General features: G+C 38.4%; 1 protein-coding gene across 1 annotated transcript in view; it reads left to right on the top strand.

The window, feature by feature from the left end:
- RIC8B (RIC8 guanine nucleotide exchange factor B) overlaps nucleotides 1-25,088 on the top strand; it is a 34,142-nt gene extending 9,054 nt beyond the window's left edge. The window contains exons 3-10 of the mRNA XM_050323708.1: nucleotides 3,502-4,110; nucleotides 6,691-6,785; nucleotides 10,887-11,040; nucleotides 11,348-11,443; nucleotides 13,911-14,055; nucleotides 14,209-14,353; nucleotides 16,068-16,187; nucleotides 23,968-25,088. Coding sequence (XP_050179665.1) covers nucleotides 3,502-4,110; nucleotides 6,691-6,785; nucleotides 10,887-11,040; nucleotides 11,348-11,443; nucleotides 13,911-14,055; nucleotides 14,209-14,353; nucleotides 16,068-16,187; nucleotides 23,968-24,079 — 1,476 coding nt within the window. The 3' untranslated portion in view covers nucleotides 24,080-25,088. The remainder of the gene's footprint in view (nucleotides 1-3,501; nucleotides 4,111-6,690; nucleotides 6,786-10,886; nucleotides 11,041-11,347; nucleotides 11,444-13,910; nucleotides 14,056-14,208; nucleotides 14,354-16,067; nucleotides 16,188-23,967) is intronic.
- The last annotated feature ends 311 nt before the right edge of the window (nucleotides 25,089-25,399 follow it).

The following is a 25,399-nucleotide window of genomic DNA, read 5'->3' as shown; positions in this document are numbered from 1 at the left end:
GCTTAGGAACCTCTTCTCAAGTTTGTAATGGCCTAGCTTTTAATCTAGTGTGCAAAAGACTGTGACTGGTGCTTTTGGAAATAAACACTAGCCTTGCTTATACTGTGAAATATAAGCAGCCAAGCCTTCAGGAACATGTGCCTGACAAGCACAGCGATGGTTTGGGGTTTTTTAAGTTGCAAGCAGGTAGCTTGCAAAAATCAAAAAAAAAAATCTTTTTATTATCTATCTTTAGTACAGCTGTTCAGAGTTAAACCTCTTGTGTTGCTGCATTTCAGTAAGATTTGAAGCCAGGAGTTGATTTTATAATCTTTAATTAAATTGCAAAGATAACCTTTATATGTATAGAGGAAGGGTTACACTTCCACTGGCAAGTCAGCAGGAGTTTGATACCCTTTGGGATGCCTCCTGCAGTGCTTTTGACATTTGCAGTGATGCTTCCATAGCAGCAGATGGGTGCAACTTATGGGAAAAATAACAACTGAAAAATGAATCTGAGGTTTGAGAGACCTGGTCTCTTAGTAGTCAAATGAGTGTTCAGGTTTTATCTGTTTGAGGTTAAATTCCAGAGCACCAGATGCAGGATTTGTGTAGGCAATGCTGCTCACAAAAATGTGGTGTCCCGCTTCTAAGAGGAAGGGAGTACTCAAGATTTGTAGATGGTTGAAAAGGAAGGACAAAAGTAGGATGGTCTGCAAAAACTTAAAAAAATTTATTAGGAAGTTATACACTTGGCATGGAAATTGCTGTAAGTTAGTCCCTTATCTGCTGGTATAAATACAAGTGTGGTAGATTTTGAGTAAGAGGTAGGGTGAAAGAGAGAGAGATTAAAGAGAGGGAGAGAGAAAAACGAGCCCTGGCCCCAGCATCAGTCGAGCTGATGGAGTGTCCAGAGTCCTGGTGCACATGCACACTCAGGCTTTGTGGGGCTACCTTTTTATAGATAAGTTTTCCCCTCAGTGCAGCTAAGTTTTTTGCTTCCTATGCAAATTAATTATTATGCACAGTTCTTCTAGACTTTTCTGGAAATAGGTCAAAAGCTTTGAGGGTCTTTGGTCTTGATTGCCCCCCACTGGGTCACCCTTTGGTCAACAGTCCATGCCCACTTCTTGACCTCGTTGCTGCCCTTGTGCTGTCCTGTGTTGTGCCTATCTCCAGGAGCCAGAACAGGGATGTTTGTCCCAGAAAAGTGCTGCCCTACCTCCGTATGGCCTCCTTCTCCAGCCACATGCTGTTCTTTCTCACAGTGTGTTACTGCCAACAGTCCTTGGTTGTCTCCACAGCTATCCAGCTATCGGTGCTTGAGACATACACATTAGCCCCTTATCTGCTCAGCTTCTCCACAAAAATGAGGGTCCCCTTTATTTCAGTGGTATTGATCAGATCAGGTAATTTATTGAGTGATCCTTGGTATTTAAGTTCCTAGAAGAAACCTTCAGCACTGTTAATGAGAAATCAGATCTGGTTTTGTGCTGTATTTATTTACTGATAATGCAGTCTGTCTGGCTCAATATATCTTTGAAGTGTCCATTCAGCATCTTGGTGTTGGGAAGGCCGTAACTTGGCTTCTAGTGTTGTTAGTGTGGTTCTGCCTACACAGTATCCAAACAGAGGGAGAGTCCAGTTGGTGAGCCAGCTGTTGAATTTGGGTAAATTGTTACAGACCATCTTGTAGCAGCTGATATAAACAAGGAAGACAATAACTGCTAAGTCTAATGGACATGTACTTAAAAAGAGAACAGAGTAAACTGGCATTTTCCTGGACTTCTGTGAACTGTCCATTCAGTTCTGTGTTACTCCTCAAAACCAAACGGGCTTCACGGCTGTTACTTAGCTTGCAAAGTGCAGTTAATTGTATGGAAATCTCTCTTAGCAATGGAAACAAAATTCTTTTAAGAAGTTGAGCTGTGACAAGGTAATTTGGCTGTGGATCTGGACTGTCATTTTTTGTTTCCTAGGCATTTTTAAGAACACTTCAAAGAAAACAGAAAAACAGACACACTTAGTGCAGATCTAGCATACCATGCTTAAGTCAGGGGATTGTATAGATCTGTGTGAGCAGCATTATGTTAATGTTGAAGCGCTCTGAAAACTCCATATTTGAGTATCTTTTTCCAGCAGTGGTAAGTACCTGTATGCCTTTACAGGTGGTCAAATGTGTGTTTTATACTGTTGCTGTGTCTTTAATATTCTGATAAAGATTTCTCCTGTTGCCTGTGTGATAGTAAGAGGTGGAACTCATTCCTTGTTTTCAAACTTCTACTGGATTAATCTGGTCAGGGCTGTGGAGATGCAGATCTTGGTTGTCCGGGTGGTGCTTTTGGGTGGGCTTAACCCTAGGACAAGCATACTAGAAATCATATTGAGAGTTCCTACTGTCTGACTTTGTTTACAGATTGGTTTTTAATATTGTTGAAGACTTGTGTTGTTTTCTCCCTTATTCTTCTGGAGTGTCTGTTCTAGATTTGCTGTAGACTTAATGTTTGTTGTTGGTTTTGTTGATTTTTTTATTTGGCTTTAGTTGTAAGTGATCACAGTAAGAAAACTTGCTTGGATGTCCTAAGTGAAACCTTTGTTTTGAACTTTGAGTCAAGGTGATGGGCTTCTGTGCTCCCCACCTTTTCGTTATGGTGGTGATGGTGAAAAATGAAATTCCAGAGACCATTCCCCAACAACTGTTTTATACTGCACTATTATTCCTTTGCTTTTTGTAATTACTTACATGACACTGACTGCCTGAGACCACAGTAGGAATTTCAAGTCTTAAGCAGACTTCTGCACTAGGGCTGTTCAACTCCATTGCTGCTCTGGCTTCTTTGGTAATTTATTCATGTTAATGGTCAAGACACAAGGCTTGGGAGGTGAGAAGTGTGGAGGAACAGTGTCCTGTGTGGTACAATGCAGTTTGTATTGTATTGGGAACTTCTTTTTAGCTGTACTTCTGACTAGTACCCCAGAGTTGTAGTATTGTTGTCCTGAGCTTAAGGCATAAAAATCCTATGGAGTCCTCTCACATCAAGCAATCTCTTCTGTTCTGTCTTTTCTGCCCATTAATTGATCATCTAATTGTCCATTTCTACCTTATAAAAGGTAATTCAGATGTCACAGTTCTGACCTGCAGGTTATTGGAGTGTTGTATTTTTCTCATGCTGCATTTAAATGATTAATGTTTACCCCTGCAAGTCATGCTGGTGTAAAGTATCAGTGAAGTATTTTGACAATAGTGGCAATTTTGGCAATAGAGAATAGCATCTGCCATTTTGCTTAATGCTTTTGAAAATGTTGATGTATTTGGATTGTATCCATGAGGAAAACTGCTTTTGGTGCTCTCTGGAGGCCTTTTGTAAGTTTATATTTTGAAGAGCTTTTATGTAATACCTAGTTTCTTAAGTCAGCTGCAAACTCAGAAGTTATATGGAAGCTTAGCAAAAGTAGTTTCTTATTGCCACCAGTATTTTGACACTAAAACTGTTCCTTTTTTGTTTGTTTGTGTTTGCCTAGAAACTGTGTGAGGGAATTCTAAACATCCTTGAAAAAGACACAAAAACATCATGTCAAGTTGCCTGCCTGGAGGCCCTCCGGATTCTCTCCAGGGACAAGAAGGTTTTAGTGCCTGTAACCACAAAGAGGAACATGCAGATCCTTATGAGGCTAGCAAAGCTGGACAATGTGGAAGATCCTTTGGAGAGAGTGTCTGAATTTCCTGTTATAGTGGAAGCTTTAAAATGCCTCTGCAATATAATTTTTAATAGTTCAGTCGCACAGAAGCTCAGTTTGGAACTGAATCTTGCAGCAATGCTCTGCAATCTTCTGCAAAAATGTAAGGACCAGCAGTGCATTGATGACATTAAGTGCTTTGATTTGCGTCTGCTCTTCCTCTTGTCACTTCTGCACACAGATATTAGATCACAGTTGCGTCAGGAACTGCAAGGGGTGCAAGTTTTGACTCAGGCTTTGGAAAGTTCCCTGAGTGTAAGATGGACAGAAGAATATAAAGCAGCAGAAGATCGTGACAGGCCTCCTCTCTCTTTGCAAGAGACAGATTGTGCCATTGAGGCACTAAAGGCTCTATTTAATGTAACACTTGACAGTTGGAATGTCCACAGCAAGGTAAGGCTTAGCTGAAGTGTTTTTTCAATTGATTTTGTTTAGCCTGGGAGAGCCAGAACCAGCGGGTAGATACAGAAGAGGTAGTTGTTGTCCAAGCCCCAGGGCAAGGATTTTAATGCTTAACTTTTGCTACTCTAATTTTGATGGAATATAGTTGCATTTTTCAAAATAGCAGCTAAGGTAGTCTTCAGATTTTGCATCCTAATGTCTCTATATGCAAAACCAGTCTGAGAAGATTTGTCTGTCTGAATTTTGAATGTGTCAAGAATTGATGATCTTGGTCTTTCAAGAGGTGTTGAGTCTTTAATGCTCATTGCTTTGAATACCAAAGTAACGTTTTTGTTCTTGTTACTACTTAGGCAAAAAATCTAATCCGTACGTTTTCTATGTAATGGAAGAATAGCTTGGATTATATGATGCAAGGTAAAACTGTATGTTTTTTAATAAAACATGCAAAAAATACTATTTTGTAAAAGTATGAGGTTTACAAAAGAAAATAAACATTGTTCACTAATAGTTAGCTGTCTAGGAAAAGCTTTGCAATCTAAAAGTATCAGATGGCTGCATTTCTGGTTGTATAGCAATAGGGTAGTAGAACTGAGAAGACTCCCTAGTCTTCTTCTGTTCTTCTGGACATGATAGTAGGTACATCAGCTCTAATTCTGAATAACCTAAATCTGTGCTACAGCAAGAGAATTATATAGGGAATCTTTCTTTTTTAGTCCACGTCATATTGTCTCTGAAACAGTGTTTGCATTGTAAATATGCAGCGTATAAAGCTGATCAAAAGTGTACAGTAGTTAAAACTGACAAATAATTGGGCTCTTTAGTGCATTGGACTAGACAGCAAATAAGATATTAATCAGAGCTTTAAGGAATGTAAAACTTGAGAAAAGTCTGAAGTTTATTCTTTGATTTAATGCCTCAAGGATATGCTGAATAAGAAATCCTGAAATTTAGGATTAAGTGATGGGGGGATCAGAGAAGCTAATACTTTGAGTTTCAAGGAAATATAAAGAAAGTGAGGTTTCTTTCTTCTGTTAATATTCCTGGTTTAGTCCTTTATTAAAAGTATCTTTAACTTTGTCAAAGTTCTTTGTATAGAGAGGGTGAAAAAGAATGTAACACAGCTTTATGGAAAACTGGGAAAAGAAACTGTATTACACATTCACCTCTTAAAAAGCAAGCTCTTGAAATCTGGATCTCGACGTTGGTTTCCTCTTAGAAATTACTGAATCTGTAGAGATGTAAAGCCCAGCTCACTGCAAAAAAGCAGGCAAGAGGTGGCACACAGTTGTGACATTACATGATGAGATTTCATGTGGCTGCTGTCGGTGGGATGAGGGAAGTTTGGTCCCACAGAACTTTTCCTTCTTGGAAAGTCCAAGCATGCAGCTTTTTGGGGTTTTTTAATGAGAGTTTAAGACATCCTGGGGCAGGAGAAGTTTATTTTGTGTTTTGCTATAAAGCTTATATAATAACTCTTTACTAGAAATTCCTAAAGCAGGGAACCTCCAAATTAAAGAGCTTTTTAGTAGTGGATAACTGTTAACCAGATATGTTGGTTGATGTTCTGCTCAGTGAACATCCCAGTGGCAGTTTTAATGATCTGTAAGAAGAGTAAACAGCACGTTAGTGAGGTGGGCTGAAGATACAGAATTTGAAGAGGTTCCAAACAGTAGACAGTATGGAAAATAAAAGCAGAGCAGAAAGTTAGGTGTGAGGGTAAAAGGCTAAACGAGATCCATCCCAAGGGGGACAGAACCATTTGAAACACCAGTATTTAATGACTGGAGATAGTTTCAAAGTAGCAAAGCCGGACAAGAGCTGCAGGTGGTGCAGTTGGCAGATTTGGATGCTGAGGCTACAAAAGGTGCTTTGGGGCACTTTGTGCTTGGTCAAACACACCAGAACATATGATGGATCCCGAGAAGACCTATTGAAAAAGGGTGAGGACAAGGTTACACACAGAGACTGTAGTTACTGGTGTACTTCTGTGCAGCTGCTGTCTGGTGGGAGGTTGGAAGGGGGAATTGCTTGGAGAGAGCAAAAGTAGGGCAAATAAGGTTGCTGAGAAGTTACTAATGAAATGGAGGAAAAGTATCAAGGGAACAAAATCAAGTGAATTAGGAAAAGAAACAGACTGAGTGGAGGGAACGCAACCGTTGGCAGCAAAAGGTCTAAATGAGGAGACGGCAAATTAAATTAAAATCATATGTAATCTAAATCAAGAGGTGGTCTGATGTAAATACAAGAAGGAAAATAGCCAGTGGTATATTAAGAATAATATTATGGAATTGAGCAAACACTCATAATTGGTTTTTTCTGGTAGTGAAGGCTCATTTAACTGGAAAATAGTCCCCAGTGACTTTTACAAGGCGTAGTTCAAAGTCAGCTTATGATAGTTATGTTGAATTAAGCATGTAGTGAACTCTAAGGTACAGTCCTTTTATTGTTAGGGATGGTTGTTATGATCTAATAGGTATTTCCCATCTTTAATTTTTATTATTCTAGTGACCTGAAACCCTCACTTGCAATCTTCAAAATGAAAAAATATCTTCATAATTTATATTTATATAGAATGAATCTCATCAATTTCGTTACATGGCTGCCATCCTTCGACACTGCTTATTAACCACGGGCCCTACTGAAGAAAAAACTGAAGAGTTGCACAGGTTGGTAGAACTGCAGAACCAGTCCATGTTAAAAGATCTTTGTTTTTTTTTAAGTAGAAATTACTTTGAGTAAAATCTAAAAAGGAAATCTGAGAAACAACAAAAAGTATTCATTTTGAGTAAAATATTATTAATCTTCTTTTGATGAAAACTGTTTGCCTCAGATATTGTTTAGACATGTCCTCTGTTCCAAACAGAAAGTTTCTGGCAAGATTGTTATTTTCTAGCAATGATTATGAAGCTCACCTTCTTGAGATTTTTTATGTGCATGTGTGTGTATCTGAGGATGAAAATAGATATGGAAGTTCTAGAGATAGTGTAAATTGGAGTGGAATGCAACTTCTGTGTTTTTGCACAGAAACTGATGGAAAACCTACATTTTTACATTTTCATATGTAAGTTTTGTAATTCTGTGGATTAGGATAGAAGTAACAAGTTGATATTTTATCTCCAGTAGCTCTGGGCTGCTTTATTAAAAGTATAAATATTTTTCCTTGGTTGTTTTGTGGGGGTGTTTTTTGTGGTGTTTTTTTTGTTGTTGTTTTGGGTTTTTGCTTTTGTTTTTTGTTATTTTGTTTGTTTGTTTGTTTTATTTTTCAAAAACGAATGCATCATCTTGCAGTTTTAGGTGTGGGGGTGGTTTCCACAGTCCTGCACCCAACTGTTAGGTATTTGCAGCAAATAATTCAATCGAAATTCAGATTATTTTTAGTGAGGTGGTAATTTTCTGTTCAGTGTTATTGTTCTTTTTCTGCAAAACTCTTATCCAAGTAGGTCAGCTGTTCACAGGGCCTGACGGTGCAGTAGCTTCAAACACGATTCCTTGTTATCTCTCAGCAGTGAAAGAGTGTTGCCATTTTCTTCTCCAGAGATGTCCATATATGTAAGAGTAGGATCTTTTGAAGATCTTCTGAACCAGCAATCTCTAGGAAGAAGGATATATACTTTTTCACACCCAGCAATCTTGAAAGTGTTAAATGAACTTGATTAAAATCTTGGAAAGCTCTCAGAGATCAACAGTCTTAGTAGGTGAACCCTAAAATCCCCCATCAGAGCCCTTCTCAGTTGGTGCAGACTAGCTTGGAATAATTTAGTATACTGCTGCAGTAGTTGCCATGACTAAAGTTGGTGCTGTGTCCTAAAAGGCAGTCAGTGCTGCTGCTTATGGTGGGCATTTTGAGCTCTCATCCTCCTTGAAGGGAGGGACTGGTGGGATTAAATTCCCCATTGCTGGGAGAATTTAACAGTTGTGGATAAATTCAACAACTACAAGAGAAAACCCAATATTTTGATGAATTATTATACAGGTGATGCTCTTCCCAGGCTCTGTGTCATTGTCCAGAAATCTAACTAGTCTAATCACCTTGTTAACTACATTGCCCTGTAAAAATAAATTATCTTCTGCTGTTGCAAAAGGATGCATGTTATGCAGGTCCTTTTGGTTTTACCTTTGAATGCTACAAGGATGCAATAGAAGCTGGATAATTGAATATGCTTTTCCACCAAGGCTATTCATCACAAGGCAACTCTGGAATAGAAAAGCTATAATCAGAAGTAATGCCCCTGCAAATCCTCAGAGGGATTGGGGCTTGGATCGAGGGCCCCACTTCAGCCCGGTGATGTATCTGGACAAGCAAAACTTTAATTCCTGATAGGAGCTTCACTAAGGAATGAGTAACCTGTTGTTAGGAGTCTGCAGCTAAAAAAGAGAGTCTGTGTCATCATTTGGATTGTTCAGCATGCTGGACTCTGACCGTGCAGTCTTTATGGCTAGAGATGAGGTGTGAGTCAGAGAGCAGAGCATAACTTCCAGCTCTGCTTTCCACCTGGAGCCTATCAGTAAGGCAATTAGGATAACTATTTCAAAAATAAAATAAAATACAAGAGGGTTGAATGCCAAATAAACTTTACGAAGCATCAGGGAGACATGCATGTATTTCTTAGGATTGCTGATGGCTTGCACTTCCCTAAGTTTATTAATGTGCAGAACCCAAGAAGCTTAACTGAAGGGTTTGGGCAGCCTGTTAAAGCACATGGTTTGAATGCTTGTGCTCTGAATGTATCAGTTGAGGATTTATTTTATGTGAACGTCAGTGTTGGATACGTGCCCTGAGCTATGATGTACTGATTACTAATGGGACTCTATTTCTAATAAAAAAGCAGAAGTTACCTGTAAAAATATCTTAAGTAATTTAGTACCCAGTATTGTTGTCATTATTCTGTCATGCCATTACTTAATGTTTGAATATGAACAGCTCAAAGTACCACATATTAGAGTGAGTGCCATTTTTGCCATTAACAAGGTTTTAATCAAGGCATTCAGCAGCTCTAAATAGGCCTTTGCTTCTAAATTTGCATATCAGGAGGGGGCTGGGAGCATGAGTGGGTGGATGTCATGTCCCAGTGATTAATGATCTCTAGGAAGCCGAGAAGGGGAGAGTAATATACGCAGTATTTCTACCCCCTGGAGTAGGAATGCAAACACTATTGTGCAGATCTGTGCATAGTCGCTGACTTCCTGGTAGCTGGAGAATTTCATACACTCCTCTACCACAAATAAAACTGTCAGTGGAGTGACAAAGATCAGAAAGCCGGGCTTCATTTATTGAAAAGAATAGCTCAGACACAGTGATCCAGAAAATTAATTTTGTAGGTGTTTGGGAACTTGGTTGTTTAATAAGAAACTGGTAAAAAGAGAACTTTTGATGAAAGGCCTGAAGGCACCAAATATTTGTTGAATTTCAGTCTATTTTGTTTTTGACTATTCCTGAATTATTGGAGAGGAATAACTTCCGTGATATAAAAGACGTATCTTGAACAGGAATTAGGAACAAAACAAAGAGAACAAGCATTCCCAAAAGTAATAGTTGTCTGAATTTCAATTGCTAAAAGAGCAAAAGGGAGATGGCACAGTGTGGAACAGCCACCCACTCTGATCAAACTAGAACCAGCACATTTGTTAGAAATCCTGTCTTGTCTGATTGCTGTGATTTTCTTTCTCTTTTACTAATTCTTTGTTAGAATTGTATTAATAACTTAAAAACAGAGGGCAGCTTCTAACTAGATATTATTAAAAGTCTTAAATGAAGTTGTTTGAAAAGTTTTCTTCGTTCTCGTAACACTTCACCAATCGTTGAAACATCAGTGCTTGTTGCTTCATTGATAGCTTTGAGGTCTGTATATGTAAACCTGAATAGTTCTGTAGTATTTCTAAATACATCCATTTATAAGTTTAGTTGGACGTGAGCAAGTAAATAATGACAGAATTTTAATTTTTGCAGCATCTGTGTAATTGAGCCCAATATTCAGCAACACAAGTCAATGTTGACAATGAGAACAGGATAGATAGCAAACTCGAGGGATGTGTACCTTGCAAAGTAAGTTCCATCCTGCTCCATTAAAGAGGAGGGAGGAACCCTGTGGTCTAATTTAAATCACTTAATGGCTCTTTGGGAAGCGCTCCTCTTTGTGTGTTGCAAAATGTGAAGATGCTGGTTACTGAAAGGTAGTGCTTGGTAAATAAACCTGAATCTTTTTTTAATGTGTTAAAAGCCTTCTGTATTTTGTATATACTACAAGCTAAATAAAAGTGAAAACATTTCAGGGGACCTAAGAATTTACCACCATGCCCTACTGTTACAGCAGGAGGAAATGCTTTCTCTAGTGTACTTTGTCACATTAATGATGGTAATGCAGATATGTGGTAAAATGTTTTAAGTTTCAAGGAGGAAAAAACTGACCCCTGCAAATCAATGTGAGAGTTCCCCCTACTGTCCTTAGAGATCAGCTGCTCTAGCTCACTGCTGGAAGCTGTGCCTTATCCATGGGATGGGGAACTGTGGGGGCTGGAAGTATTACTGCACTGCTGCAGTATTGCTTTTGGAGCTTTTTGTCCTTCTTTTTCCTTGTTTGTCCCAAGAGCTGACACTCAGGCGATAATGCGTGCCACCTTCTTTAAAACCCAGAGAGCAGAAAATAGGGCATTGTTAGAGTTGTAGGGCCTCTTTTTGATTGTAGTTGTACAAGCAGTTTATGGTGAGTTGTATTCTGTTTTTAATTCTTTCTTGCAAATGAATAATGAATTTTTAAAATCTGTTTCAGCAATGCAATCAACCTCTTAAGCAATGTTCCCGTTTCTTGCTTGGATGTTCTTATTAATCCATCATCCCAAGAGGAAACAGATATAAAATACAATGGTATGAATATGGGAGCAATTCAAATTTTACTGGATTTCATGGAGAAGAGAATAGACAAGGTATGGGCTGCAGGGGTTCCTTGCAAAAGAGGCCTCTTTCATTAAAGCAAAAAGTGCACGTATGTAAAGCTTGTTCCAAACCTTCCAGCCAGTATTAACACAAATTAGATGTGCTTCTAGATTGTGAAACACCTCAAAATTTAGAACAAATTCCTGTGAATATCTGAAACTACTTGCTTATGTGTGTGTGTGTGACTATGTAAAGTTCATACTTTGGCTGTCATACAGAACTTCATTGAAGTGTTCATAGAATTTGTAAAGGAGAATTTGTTACAAAATGTTTTATTTGTATTTGGTTTTATTTTAGGGAAGCAGCTATAGAGAAGGTCTGACTCCAGTTCTTAGTTTATTAACTGAATGCTGCCGAACTCACAGGAATATCAGGAAGTTTATCAAAGCTCAGGTAAGTAAAATATTCATCAAAATTTGAATATGAAGCTATTGATAAACTTTGAGATTTGTACATTAGTGCAGGGCAGTGCTATAGAAATAATTTTTCAGTCATGTAAATCAGTAGATATTATGGCCTAAGTTCCATGATACTTTTTGTAGAACTGTTAAGTGATAACATCAGGGATATTGTAAAGCTCTGTTAATGTGAGCCACCATGGATCATATGAGATGGGGCAAAGAACTCTGAAGCCTGTCCCCTTTACAACTGGCATAAAAAAAAATATTTGAGTGCAGTTAATAAAACTTTGCAGAGCTGTGTGGTAGCCAGTGAGAATACAGGTGTTTTGATGGGTTCTGCTTGAGCTTTAGTTTGACCTCAGCAGGCAGGAATCATTGGGATTGAAACTTGTGTGCCAGTGGGTATGGGCTGTCCTGGCAGAGTAACACTGTGTTCCTGAACAGAGGTACGCTTTATCCCTCGGCCTTTTAAAGGAGCAGTGTAATACAGTATGGATTGGGAGCTGGCTTTTTGCAGGAGAAAAGATTTCTGTGCCGTTGTTAAAGATCTAAGGGATCTGTATAGATTGGTGGTTGGGTGTGGTGTTTTTTATTTGTTTTGCTGCTTTTTCTCAAGTCAAGTGGAGAGAAGTTAAAAGATGAGCAAGGGAAAGACAGCTGAAAGCAGCTGAGAAATGTTCATTTTCCTAAGATGCAGTGTTTTTTGGGTTGAATCCTAGATGCTGTTCCCAGGTCAAAGCTGTGCCTGAATTCATAAATGGAGTTTAAAATGGAAAAGAGCATATATTTCCTGCCTGTTTCATCTATACCAGAAAAGTGGTTTTGAGGAATTTAAGAAACTTGTTGTTGTTTATTGTTTTTGTTCACAGCAGTTCTTTCTTAGGATAATCTGCTGATCTGTTAACTAAAAAAAAAAATTTGCAGAGCCAAATGTTCAGAAGCTAGAAAATGAAGTTGTCTGCATGTTTTTACGACATCTCCGCATCTAGATGTCAGGATGTAATTGCATGCTGACTCCTACCACAGGACCACTGCCTCATATAGTGCAGAGAATGGATGGATACTGCGAACTGCATGGCTGGATGTTTGATATTTTGAATTACCCTCATTGTTAAGTGCTGGCCTTAGGCTTTATTTATTGTGCACTATTCAAATTGTGATCTGAAGACAGAATGATTAATTTCCTCATGGACTGTCCTATGGCACTCATCACTGTATTAGTATTAGAGTACTCTAAAAACATTAATTCATTCTTACAACACACTGTGAAATGACAGTCATGGTACTATCCCCATTGGGGAGAGTAAGCAGGGACAAAGTAAAATGTTTTTGCTAATTGTTTGAATACTTAGTTTGAAAAAGAGGGGTCTGTTTTTTTCAAATGAGTCAATACTGTAGCATTCATTTGTTTAAGTATCAATTCCCAGTGAGTCCGATTTCAGTAGTAATTGTGCAGTAATTTAGCACAGGACATGACATTTTACATTAGACACCTAGAAGACAAAGGACCTGCAATTTCTTATGACAATTATTGGCATTTTTGTTTCATTCCCTACTAAACCATTGAAGATTTGTAATTCTTATTACAGTCTTCAGATAATTAAATATTCCATATTACGGCCCAGATTTGTTTGCAGATAATATCATATATCCTGTGAATGTGAAAAAATTAGCATAGATTTTGAGTCTGAAGGCATACACACAAGGAGGCAGGACTTAGTTTGCCAAACAAGCCATTATTCACACACGTCCTGCCTTTCCTGAGGGTTGAAGTTAACAATATTAATGACACTTAATGAGAAAATAGTTTTGAGGAAATGTTAAACACTGTTTTCTCCAAAATATTTCTGAAATTCAGCTTGAACTTTTAAAGGAGTGTTTTCTGGGAGAAGTGTGCAATTTCTCTATACATGTAGAGAATGTATAAATGTATAATGCTTTAAAAATGTAGAGCCCATTTTTCAAATTTGGCAGTAGAAACTTGTAGTAGAACTTGCAACGACTTATTTTCCTGCTTTTTCATTATAAGCATATAGTTTTTCAGTATAAATTACACATCATGTTAATATTGTGAGTTTCCTTAAGATGGTATTTGTAATGCTTTTACTAGATACATGAGCAGAACAGAAGAAACAGAGAACATGATGTTACTGCTGCCTCTTGACCAGCTGTTTCGGTACACCTATTTGTGCTCATAAATTCCTGATAATTGTATTTTCAAAGTCTGTATTTGAGACTGAGTGCTTTTCTGCCCAGAATGACAGACCAGAGAGCTTAAATATATTAAGAAGCAAGAGTCATTACTAAAGCACATAGGCATAGCTGGTTGATTTCATTGCCTTTTTGTTTTGGAGGAATAGAGCTTACAGTATTTCCTTGTTCTGTTGACTGTGGGCGTTTTTGCAAGTATTAGGTAGGTATTGCTGTGCACTCTATGCCATTTTTTTTTGTGCTGCCAGGTACTGCCTCCATTGAGAGATGTGTCAAATCGTCCAGAAGTTGGCACAACGGTGAGAAACAAACTCGTGCGCCTTATGACACATGTTGACCTTGGAGTAAAGCAAATCGCAGCAGAATTCCTTTTCGTTCTTTGTAAAGAGAGAGGTAAAAATTACTTTTTCTTCTCCCTTCTGTGTAAGGTCTTGCTGTACTTAGTACATTTGCCTCTTGCTATAACTCTCAGTTCTAGTAGCAGTATGGTGGGGTTTGTTCTGTAGCTGATTATGGCTGAATAATGTTCTGTGTGGCTCTTTGCAGTCGATAGCCTGTTGAAATACACGGGCTATGGTAACGCCGCAGGACTGCTGGCAGCAAGGGGCCTGTTGGCAGGAGGAAGAGGAGATCACTGGTACTCAGATGATGAAGATACAGACACAGAAGAATACAAATCTGCAAAGCCAAAGTATAGTAGTATTTTCAATTCTACATATCCTGTTCTAATTTAGATTTTTTTTATTTTTTTAATGTAATTTTTTTGTTTCACCTTTTCCAGAGAAGCCAGTTTTGGAGTTACATGTGCTTATGCTAACTACTGTCTTCTGCTTAATTCATGGTCTAATTATTAAGAAACCAGCCTCTAGTACTAACCATCATAAAGTCAGATGGCTCCAGAGGAAAAAAAAAAAAATCACAATGACAATTATTTAAAATCAGCCTGAATAACTATTTAAAATTCAAGTGTGGAAAGAAATTTTTTAGCAAATTTTAGAAAAAAAGTTGTAGTAACAAAATTAGCAAGGATGGCTTTTGCCCCAGATTTTCCAGGAACTCACATGAAGTTGCCAAACTGCAACTATTGTTTGTGGGGTATATGTCTGTAATGGAGAAAACAGAAGTGTCAGATATGGCTTAAGATTTTAAGTGGAATTGTTGAAAAGGAACAAACCAATAGGTCCAGTTTCAGTTTTGGTCTGGCTTCAGAATGCCAGTTACTAAAAAGTGTGTCACATGTAAATATGGAAAGAGGAAAATAACTTATATAGAAGTCATGCATCAGGAATGCAATTTATTTAAGGATTCAGTGATCATATAGAAGCAGTCTGATGCTTTTTATTAATTGTAATTGATTTGGTGTTAGAGGTTTCAGCTTGTCATGTTACGTCAAAGATTTGATGCCTTTTTAAGTAGGTTATGAAATTGTTGATAGTGGCGATCTGAAGGATGTTGTTTTTCTGTTTTACTGTGTTTTCCTTGAATTACACAGATGTGGTGATATGATATGATATAATGGAGAGTTTTGGTTTACTGGAAGATTCTTATTAAGGTACATGAATGAAACACAGGATTAAACATATGAGAAGTTACAGGGATTGCATTGCTTCTCTGCTAAGAAATGAACTTTAAAACAGGAAGTTTCTTTTTATTTCTGTGCTTCAGGAATTTTTTTCTTGCTGTTTTCTCTCTGCTCTTTTTTGAAAAGCCAGACATCCAGTTATATGCACATAAGTGAAATTATAACATCTATTCAGTTAAAAGCCGACACTTAAATGAAATATTCAAGACAACTGTCAGTTGATTTATGCATCTGATTTTCTGTATTGCTGTTAAATGTTTGTGATTAAAGTGTTTCAAAGGATAATTTGCCCTGAAAGTGTTCTTTAAAACTCTGCTTGTTACCATTTCGGTATCACTGTTGACTTGTTTTAACAGTGAAAATAAAACTGGCATTGTAAATTCTCAGAGTAAAGTAACTTAATTTGGTTTGAGAAAAAAAATCATTATCATGGGAGGTTAAGCCTGTACAGAATTAGTTTCAAACATGTATCTGTCATTCAGTTCCCTATTTATGTCATTATTACTCATGATGTTGTCATTGCACTATTATTACTCCCCTGTGTGTGGGTTTTAACATAACAATTACAGGGGGGCTGTGCATTTCTGGGTAGCTAACAAGAAATTAATACAGTGAATCAACAAGAAGATACAATCACATTTCATGGGAATAGGCTAAAAAGGGTATAAATATGAAGGTTGGCTATTTATAACAAAAACTTTCATGTGCCATTCAGACAGTTTTAGTCTTGGTGGTTTCTGTTAGTTCCTTTCTCGCTATTAAGAAGATAGAAAATGTACATATTTCTACAGAAATGTAAACTGTATTGTTTTTCCACCTCCAGCATTAACCTTATCACTGGTCACTTAGAAGAACCAATGCCTAATCCAATGGATGAAATGACAGAAGAGCAAAAAGAATATGAAGCTATGAAGCTTGTGAACATGTTTGATAAACTTTCCAGGTACTGTATTATAGCTGCTTTTGAGAAAGGCAGCTTGCATCCTGGCTCTTTACTTAGGTCTTGTGCTTCAAAACACTGCTAGAATCAACTTCTTTGGAGGATTAGGACCACTTTAACTGCAGAGAAAAATGTTTAACACTTGAAAGAAAAGAGTGGTATGTACAGGATTTCAGAGGAAACCTCTTTTGGAGAGGATTTGACAGAATTAGAAAGATGTGGTGGCAAGGGGACCTGCCTCCTGAATAGATAGGCTGATGTTAATGGAGAGAATTTCTTATTTGAAAGTGTGGGACATGATCCAAGCCCAAGGCAAATGTACTCATTTTCCCCAAGTCAATGAGCAGCATCTCATTGTAACTACTTACCTCTGCTGCTTATATGAAGAGCAAATACAATGTGAAAATAGTTGCCATCAGAAACAATAAATTGCATAATGGAGCAATTAAAATGGAATTTACATTTAAGACTTGCTGTGGATTTATGAGATTAAGTGTGGACTGGGTTACAAATCAGCCTTCATAATTTGTTTTATGTGACTAAGGTAATGCAGTGAAAGAAAATGCTACTTAGTGTGACAGTGTACAGGTGTACAGTATTGATACAGAAAGTCCATCTTTGTTTTACAACTTTCTATGTACAAAAGGGGAACTGACGTGCTGTTATCTGTAGCTTTTTTCTCTTGGACTCAATGCACCTAGAATTTACTGGTTTTTCTTTCCACATACTTGTAGATTGCCTGTAGTTTATTTTCTGCATAAGCAGAGTTTTACATTCTTGAGGAACACTTAATGTAATACCAATTTACCATTAGCAGTAGGAGATAAATATATAAGTGGATCACACTTCAAACATGGGAAAACTCAGCAGCTAGAAATGTGTTTGTTTTGTGAGAGTGTAAGTATTCAAATAACAAGATCTCTTGAGAGAAATTGAGCAAAACAGGTATTTTTGCATCTCTAATAAAGATTAGGAATACAGCAAAATATACAGGAGAATCTGAAATTTACATAAGCTGTCAAAGACTGAATTACGAGCAGGACTGAAAGCAGGGAAGGAACTTGAAACAACTGATCTGAGACTGTCAGTGAAGTACTTTTCACATTATTTGTATGGAAAACAAATGCAGTATGTCACAGTCTTTTTAGTAAAGAGAAGAAAATGCAATCCTCATATAATCTTAATTGACCTACTTTGTAAGTTGGAATCATTGCTATGTAAGCTGGAGAATCAAGATGCTGAGTATCAAGGGTGCCACAACAAAATGACTAAATGGTCTAAAATGCTTTTTTAAAAGCAAGATTGAGACCGGAGATGAACTAAGACTGCAGACAAGTCAGTTGCTATCACTACAGCAGTTACACAAAAACTCCCAATGGCGTTACTGTAGCATAAGAGCCTTTTCAGTTTGGAGGATCGAGACACCTGCTGCGGTGCCTGCTACAGACTGACAATGGCTGAGCAGCTGGTGCCCTGTGCCGACACTTACCCTCTTGGCCAGTAGCACTGCTGTCACCTTGGGCTTTCTGTGTCACTTACTTCCACCTGCAGCTTCTTCTATAGTACTTAGACTGCAAACACTTCAGGGCTGGGACTCTTTGTGGTAAGGTTTTTGTTTGTTTAGTGTAGTGATTACTGCGGGGCAGTGTTGTTGGTGTGACCCCTTTAGGTGCTGTGATAACATGAATAAAATCATTTGACTGTTCTTCCCACACTTTTTGTTTTACTAAGAATCAGGGAGGAGGGAAATGCTGGCAGGAAGCAAAAAGAAAGTAAGACTTGGTCTAGGAGGCTGTGGGACATTTTTCATGAATGTAATTGAGTGGGCAACTGGGGGCTTTGAAGATGTTAAATAGCATGGGAAGCTGCCAGTCTTGTATATGAGGAGTTAGTAACGTGCTGCTCATAGTGGGAGTCCCTGTCTGGTTTTGGAATAGAACACTTGTGCTGCCTACAGCTTGAGCCCTTCAGTGCTGGGAGTTTTCGGAGACTTAAATCTGTGTTGAGTGCACGTTTTGCCTTGGTTTGCACCCCACAAAAGCAAACCAGAGGTTGCTTTGGTAGGAGTCTTTAGTTGCTTCTGGGTTTTGAATCTTGCCTTGAGGCAAGAGTGCTCGTGGCAGGTGTCCTTACTTCTGCTGGTCTCTATTGTTGCCATCGTAGGAGGGGAAACACTCCATGAACAGTTTCAGTTTGGTGCAGTGTTGCAAGTGCTTGCAAGTGCAGTGTTATAAATACAGTGTTATAAATGCTTATAAGAGGGGGCGGAAGTTGAACAGGAACGAAGAGCTGCTTCTCATCTTGAATGACTTTATGTAACTTTATCTGTGTAACTTGAACAAGAACTTAGAGTAGACTTGTGTGATGTGCAGCAAAGCTGGTTTAGTGCGCTGGTATTGTCCCACTAATGGAAGCTAAGCTTTGAAGAGCTGGCACACTTTTACTGGAGAAAGGTATGAAAGAAAAACGTTGAAGGACTGACAAACTTGCTTGCCCTCCCTGACTGATGAGGATAATCAGGCCAGTCTGTCACTGGAGTATTCTAGATATGGCTTTGACTGCCTGAGTATCATTCTTGAAAGCTACCTCATGACAAATTGAACTCAGAAAACAAATTTGCAAAACAGTGCTGCTTCATGGAAAAGTGGCTGCTGAGTGCTTACCCTGTACACTGTGTACAGGTTTATGGAAGCTGTAAGCAATAGAGGGACATTTTTTTGCCTCATTCCATAATAGGCCCGTGGATTTTCTTTTTGAGTTTCTCTTTATTTCAGCATTGACAACGAAAAATTTAAACTTTTTGAGGTGATGTAAAACTGATTCATGCATTTGGTCATATCAGGTCATACTTCCAAAGTTTCTTAGTTCTGTTAGGTTGTTGGTGTTTAGGCCTGTTCATAGGGTAATTGACAATTGATGAGGCTAAATTAAAATTAATCACCCAGTTTTGATTTATCAAAATACAGATAGGAAAGCTGAATATTGTTTCTGAACCCATTTCTCTCACCCCAGTATTTTACCATAGACTTTGGCTCTGCAGAAGCTTTTATAGAAATTAGTATTTTGCTCAGATTTGGCTGGATGAGATATTTTTTCAAATAATTACATATATATGAATTATAAATATAAATGAACATGAAAAACCTTGATTAGTGCAGCTCTTGAGGGATGTATATATTACTTAGGTTGATTGCTGGATGCCTGAGCTTGGCACTGATGTGACTCTATTGGTACTGTCTGCAGTAAGTGTCTTGTTGATTCTTCAAGAATTGTTTGGTGGCTGTAAACCAGTGTCCTCTGCATGTGATGCACAACTTTGAGCTTTGAAAAACTCTCCAGATCTACAAAAATATTTAACTTAGCCTTCCATTTTTTGCAAATATCAACTTAGCCACCTTGAGTCAGTGTTGTATGATATTGTGTCTATATAATGGATTATTGGAAATGCTCTGTGTTAATTAAAATGTCTGGTAAAAACACTAACATTTTTTTCTATTATAAATGGCAGGTAGAATTGTATATTAATTGACTAATTTAAAGTGTCAGGATGCTTTTTCCAAGCCAACCTTGTATTAATAGCAAGAATCCCTTTGCTGATGAAATAGTCTCCAATTATCACAGCTTGGGTTTTGTTGTACATTGAACAGAAGTCAACAAAATGAGTATGGAAGAGAACCTGTCTAAATAAGCCACCATACTCATTAAAAACACGAAATTAATCATAGAATCAATGAAGAAGGCAGTGTTACATAGATTTTTTTCCTTCCCCTTTCTAATCATAGAACAAAATAATGTTACATGAAAGGATCAGAACTATTATGTCGTACTCAATTATGAGGAGGTGAATAGGTCCCCAACATACCATTTTATCAAAGGAGCAGACTGGTGTTTACATGATGGCTGTTTGATTACAGACACCATCATTAATTCCCTGTGTCAGCACTGCCCTGTGGCACAGAGAGCAGACAAGAAAGAGTCACCCTTCAAAACAAGGGAATGATTTTTAAGTCGTTATCAAGCGAAATGGGCAAGCAGGGAGACAAAACTTGTATAGATATATTTGCAGGGACTCTTGGGAGATCTGGAAGTGGAAGAAGAGAATGCATTTTACCAACTGTTTAATTACGGTGTGTTTCTAAGTACACTTAAATAGAATGCTTTGTTTGCATTAGAAAAAGAACGTTGCAAGGTGCATTTGAGTATGTGGGAGGTCACATAAGGATGTTCAGACGTGCATAAATACACACATTGTGTGCTGGTATAGATCTTCATGAATACAGAAGAATTCCTGCTGCCATCTACTAGGCTGAAGCCTTCGATGTTCTGCCCTATAGGTGTACTATAAACATCCAGTTTCTGTATAGTGAACTGCCTGCTGAACTGTCAGTTTCTGGCACTTCACTTGCCACCTTCTGTCTCACTGTAAACAGTAAGTGCATCCTCAGTTAGCCCAGGGTGTCAAAGCACAGCTGAGGTCTCTAAGCAGCCAGTGCTAAAGTGTTCAAATTGCTGAGGCTGGCAGGGCTGAGACTGTTCATGCCAGGTAAGGATCAGCTGTGTGGGCTCTTGCATGGGCCTTTGGTTTAGCTGAGTGATGCCTCTTGCAGTCCTTTTGTTATTTAGAGGAGAATTGTTCCAAACTTCAGAAGCTGGCTTTGTAGGCAGCCCAGATCTTTTCACCTGTTTGTCTCCCTCTGTATTTTAACTCTTTGAAGACCAGGAGTAAGCTTGCGTGGTGTTCTGAGCTGGCAGTCAAATCTTCACTGGTGAAAGGATGTCACATTTTACACAGGTTTAGGACTAGATTATGGTTAGAAGCAAAATAGGCTGACTGCTCCTTCTCCTTCTTCTTTTGGTGGCCTGGCATATTTCTGTCTTCACACAGTTCAGTTTTACTGCATGGCATTTGCCTGAGGAAGGATGTGTGGAGTTCAGCCTTCTAATACAGAGAGCACAGCAAACCTGTAACAGCTGTCTTTCATCCTGCTCAAGGGCTTGCAAAGCAGGAAGCTCATGCAGGGACAGAAATGTACTTGATAAACATCCTTGCTGTTCTGTGCAATGCCAGCTCAGCCCAGGTCTCATCATTAAAGCCTAGGGAGGAGGAAATGCATCGGGAATAACCCTCAAATGCAATACAGCACAGCTGGCAATGGTACACTTTGAAATGAGCAGAGTGAGCTGAGAAATGGGCTGCTGAGCATCATGAAAGAAAATACAAATGCATATCCATGACTCAGAGTTCTGCATTGAATTGTCACACAAAACTTGGTGCATTTATCCCCAAAAGACTCCCACACAAACCACAGACCGACACTTGAGCGTAAGGATGTGTCTGGTCTCCTGCATCTGATGTTCAGTGTCTCTGCAGGTGATGATCCACCAGGAGAGAAATATTTGTGTCAAGTTCTGGAGTGTGTGTAGTGGGATGTGAAAGTGAAACTTGAAAAGGGAACTTGAAGAGAAAGAGCTCTTTCTTTTTAATTGACAAGTGATGAGATAGGACTTCTTGAGTATTTACAGACATAAGTATCTTTGTGAGGAGAGGAAGGTCCCCACATAAATGGACCTTGCGCCCTTGTTTTCCTGTGTTTCTCTTCTTTTTCTTGAATGATTTCTTTATCCCTTAATAATAATTATAATTATTTATTACCAATAATAAATGGTAAATAACTAGAAAATTGTGATTCTATGACTTTTGAGCTGCGATGTTAAATGTTGCAATATAAGGATGTGCATTGGGATTTTTAAAACAAAAAGCTAGGATCCTCTCAGCTTAGAGGACAAGCAAATGTGATTTTGTTCCTTGTGGCCATTTTTTTACTTTTAGAACTTAAAAAAAATGAGCAAGGACTTTACTGTTCAGATTATTCTTCAGAAATGAGTGTAATAGATCACTACTGAGGCTTGAACTTGAGAAAATGGCACTGAAGAGTTCTTGCAAGATTGATTACTGATTTTGAAGGACACTTGTTTTGTTATTATGGTGTTTAAAATTTGAAAGCCAAAAAGACCTTAGATGTATAAGGTTTTTTTCCTGCGAAGAAAAGGTCTTTGCTATTGGACACAACTCCAAAGCAATCCAGCTTTGCCTTTTGTGGGACCCCTACAGCAGACAGGGAGAGTTCTGGTCCCGTTTGGACACTGTATCTGCAGTCTTCATGTTTTGAGCCCCGTCAAAGCTGATTTCAAGTATTCTTTTGATCTCTTCTCCACATGTCTCCAACAGATTCTTCGGAATTTAAGAATGCTGTCATTTGGGCAGAATCTGCATACTACAGATTGTATTGCCTAAAGCAAGAGGACTCAATATCAGTCCTTAAATAATGGCAAGCTCTCTCTAGTGTATTTAAAGGTAGCTCCTACTCTTCCACACACACTGAGGGAGAGTCTGGCCAGTGCTCTTTGAACAGGGTCTTGCAAACCTGCTTCCCACCAGACCTGGTTTAGCCAATCTCCAGGTCCAGTTTGTCGTGTGGGATTTGTGATCTTACCTCTGTAGTATCTGATTGTCACATCTGCACGAACAGCTGCATTTATCTTGCTGTTCTCTGCTCTTCCTGAGCAAAAGGACTCTTTGAGATTTAATTTAACTCAATTTAACTTTAATATAACTACATATTGCCTGCACAATATGTAGCAGATGCAAGTAATTCAGATGTTGCCTTTCTTGCTGTTCCTGATGCGTTAAGGTTGGATGCGTTAAGCTGTGTGCAAGGAATTTTTGTCCCTTTTTTCAACCAAGGGAGTAGTGCAGCCCAGAGAGAGAGCTGGTGAGATGCCTTTGCTTCCCCATTGAGTGATGCAGTTTTACTGTCTGTAACTCGGGAGGGAGGCAGATGTGTGTTAAATTGACAGTTTTACTGGGCTGCCTTTCAAGTAAGGGGTAGATTGACATCAAACCTCCGCTCCTTGATTTAAGGTGACTCCTGAATATTTGGAGGTATTTTCCTTTTTTTTTTTTCTTTCCCAGCAGAAAATCAAAATGTTATCTTTGCCCTTACAGCTTCTGCCATAATCCACATATAAATGAGATGATAAAAAGTAAGGATTAAATAAATCTTTGCTAATACTTTTTGATTGGCTTAATCAATAATTAATCATCTCTTAGATGAGGCCGTAGCTTGTGGAGTAGATATAATTGGATTAACTGCTGAGCGGCCTTTGGAGCCTTGAAGAGATTAAAATGGCTGTAAATCCTGTAATTAAACTGCCACAAACAAAAGCAATAGTATTAGAATCAGTCAGCTTTTTTTTAAATGAATCAACAAGTACTTAACACACCCCTAGTAGTGGTGTAGGCAGTCTGTTCTCTAAACTGATTTATTTCCTTCAACAAGATGAATATGTATCAAATCACTGCTTAAATTGCTTGGGCATATATTAGCCAGAATGGCAGGTGAAATTTTAGGAAGAATTGGCTCTCAGAGAACTTTTCGCAAAAATAGCTAGTTTGTGTATCCAAAACGCTGAACCTGCTCCTTGTCTTGAGCCTATTAGGCACTGACTTTTCATGGTGCCTTTAATTGGCTAAGTAAGTTTGGCCTACATGAATGAAGTCTTTATCTGTCCTGCTCTTCCCCTCCCACCTATTTGGGAAGGGTTTTTTATGCCTTTTTCTTAAAAATGGAGGGCTTTAGTAGAAATAACTTCCTTTTAAAGGCTCATTATGTACATACTGTACATACATACTGTATGTGACTGTATTATACACATGTGAATTGATAGTGATTGTGTGCATATGCTAATATATGTTCTTTTTTTTTTTTTAAATCTTTTACAGAGATGAGCTTATAAAACCAATGGGAGTGCGGCCGGATGGCACAATGGCTCCTTTGGAAGAAACAGTCAGCCAGTACCATACCAACAAGCAAGAGAGTTCAGATTCAGACTAAAGCATCACCTGCTTCACTCGCAATTTGCCTCTAATCCGCACTTTTCCTTAGAGCCACATCTTTTATCTAGGCATTTTATCCTCAAGTTAGCCAGCATAACTTTAACTGTTCTATTATTGGAATATTTAAATAATGGGTCCTGTGCTGTAATGTCTGAATTTTTATTATGTCTGTTTAGAGAACATATCAGTTTATTAGTTTATTAGTTTATGATCTTTATTAATTTAAAACTAAAGGTATTTCGAAGGGATAAAAAGTGAAAGCCTACAATGTAAAATAAAATACAAATACTTTCATTTTCCAGAATCCTGTTTTCTGAACTCTGTAGGTTTTCTCACTCTTGATAATTTTTTGTATTGTCTTGCCAGTCTTCCTCTTTATGTAATTGTAATTAATGAAGCGTGTTTAATTGATGGCATTAGGAGCAGAGGGTGTTTAAACTTAGAAGTCTGACTGACCTTGTGAGGCTACTTTAACTGGCATTGAGCAGTGATTTCAAAGCTCCCCTTTTTAAAGTGTCATGGGGTTTCTTACTGCTACACACTTCTCGGGTTAAACTGCTGCTTAAGATTTTAACAATGTGTCAGTCACTGCTGCTAAAAACTACCTTTAAATTGGGAACAAGATGGTGTATGTTGTATGTCTTCCCTCCCTCCCCTCCCTGGTTAAGACCACATGAATATACCTCCCCTCTTTGGTTAAGTAAAAACATCCCTACTCAAAACGGTGTTCAAGTATGTACACTTAAATGTTGCCATGAATGGGAGTGGACTGAAGTGAAGTGCATGTGCCAGTGTTTTATTGAATTGGGGCCTACTTTTGGAGATTAGTGGGTATGCCTCACTTGAAGTGGAGTCAAACTAATCAACAAAGAAGTATTTCCCTTTACAGAGAACTTAGAAAGCAGTGGGATAGAGGATGGGAAGGTGGGAAGGAGAAGGAAGTGTCACTTTCAATTCTGTACTCTGACAATACAGATTAAAGTTTTAGGCGTGCTGCACTGCTGTTCTTGCCTGTTTGCCTGCTTGGTTTCTTTCTCTGTTTCTCCCAGCGTGAATTACATGAAGAATAATCCATGTCCTGGTTTCTAATTCCCGTTTTTGCACAGAAGCATGTCCATGCCATTCCCTGTGAACCTTTCAGAGGTTGGTGATGGTTCTCGTTCTCCAGTTTGTTTTTGTTTCCTGTGATTTGATGCTGGTTCCCTGACCTGAGGAGGTTGGTGTTCAAAGACCTTGTAAAGGGGGGGATTTGGTATGAAGCTGTGCTGTGGTTGCCTATGCGCTGAGTTTCACAGATCCCCTTAGTCTTCCAAAAGAA

This window comes from Myiozetetes cayanensis, unplaced genomic scaffold (assembly GCF_022539395.1).
Source record: "Myiozetetes cayanensis isolate MyiCay16 unplaced genomic scaffold, myiCay2020 scf3, whole genome shotgun sequence".
Taxonomy (NCBI): Eukaryota; Metazoa; Chordata; class Aves; order Passeriformes; family Tyrannidae; genus Myiozetetes; species Myiozetetes cayanensis.
This window is presented reverse-complemented; position numbering and strand designations above follow the sequence as displayed.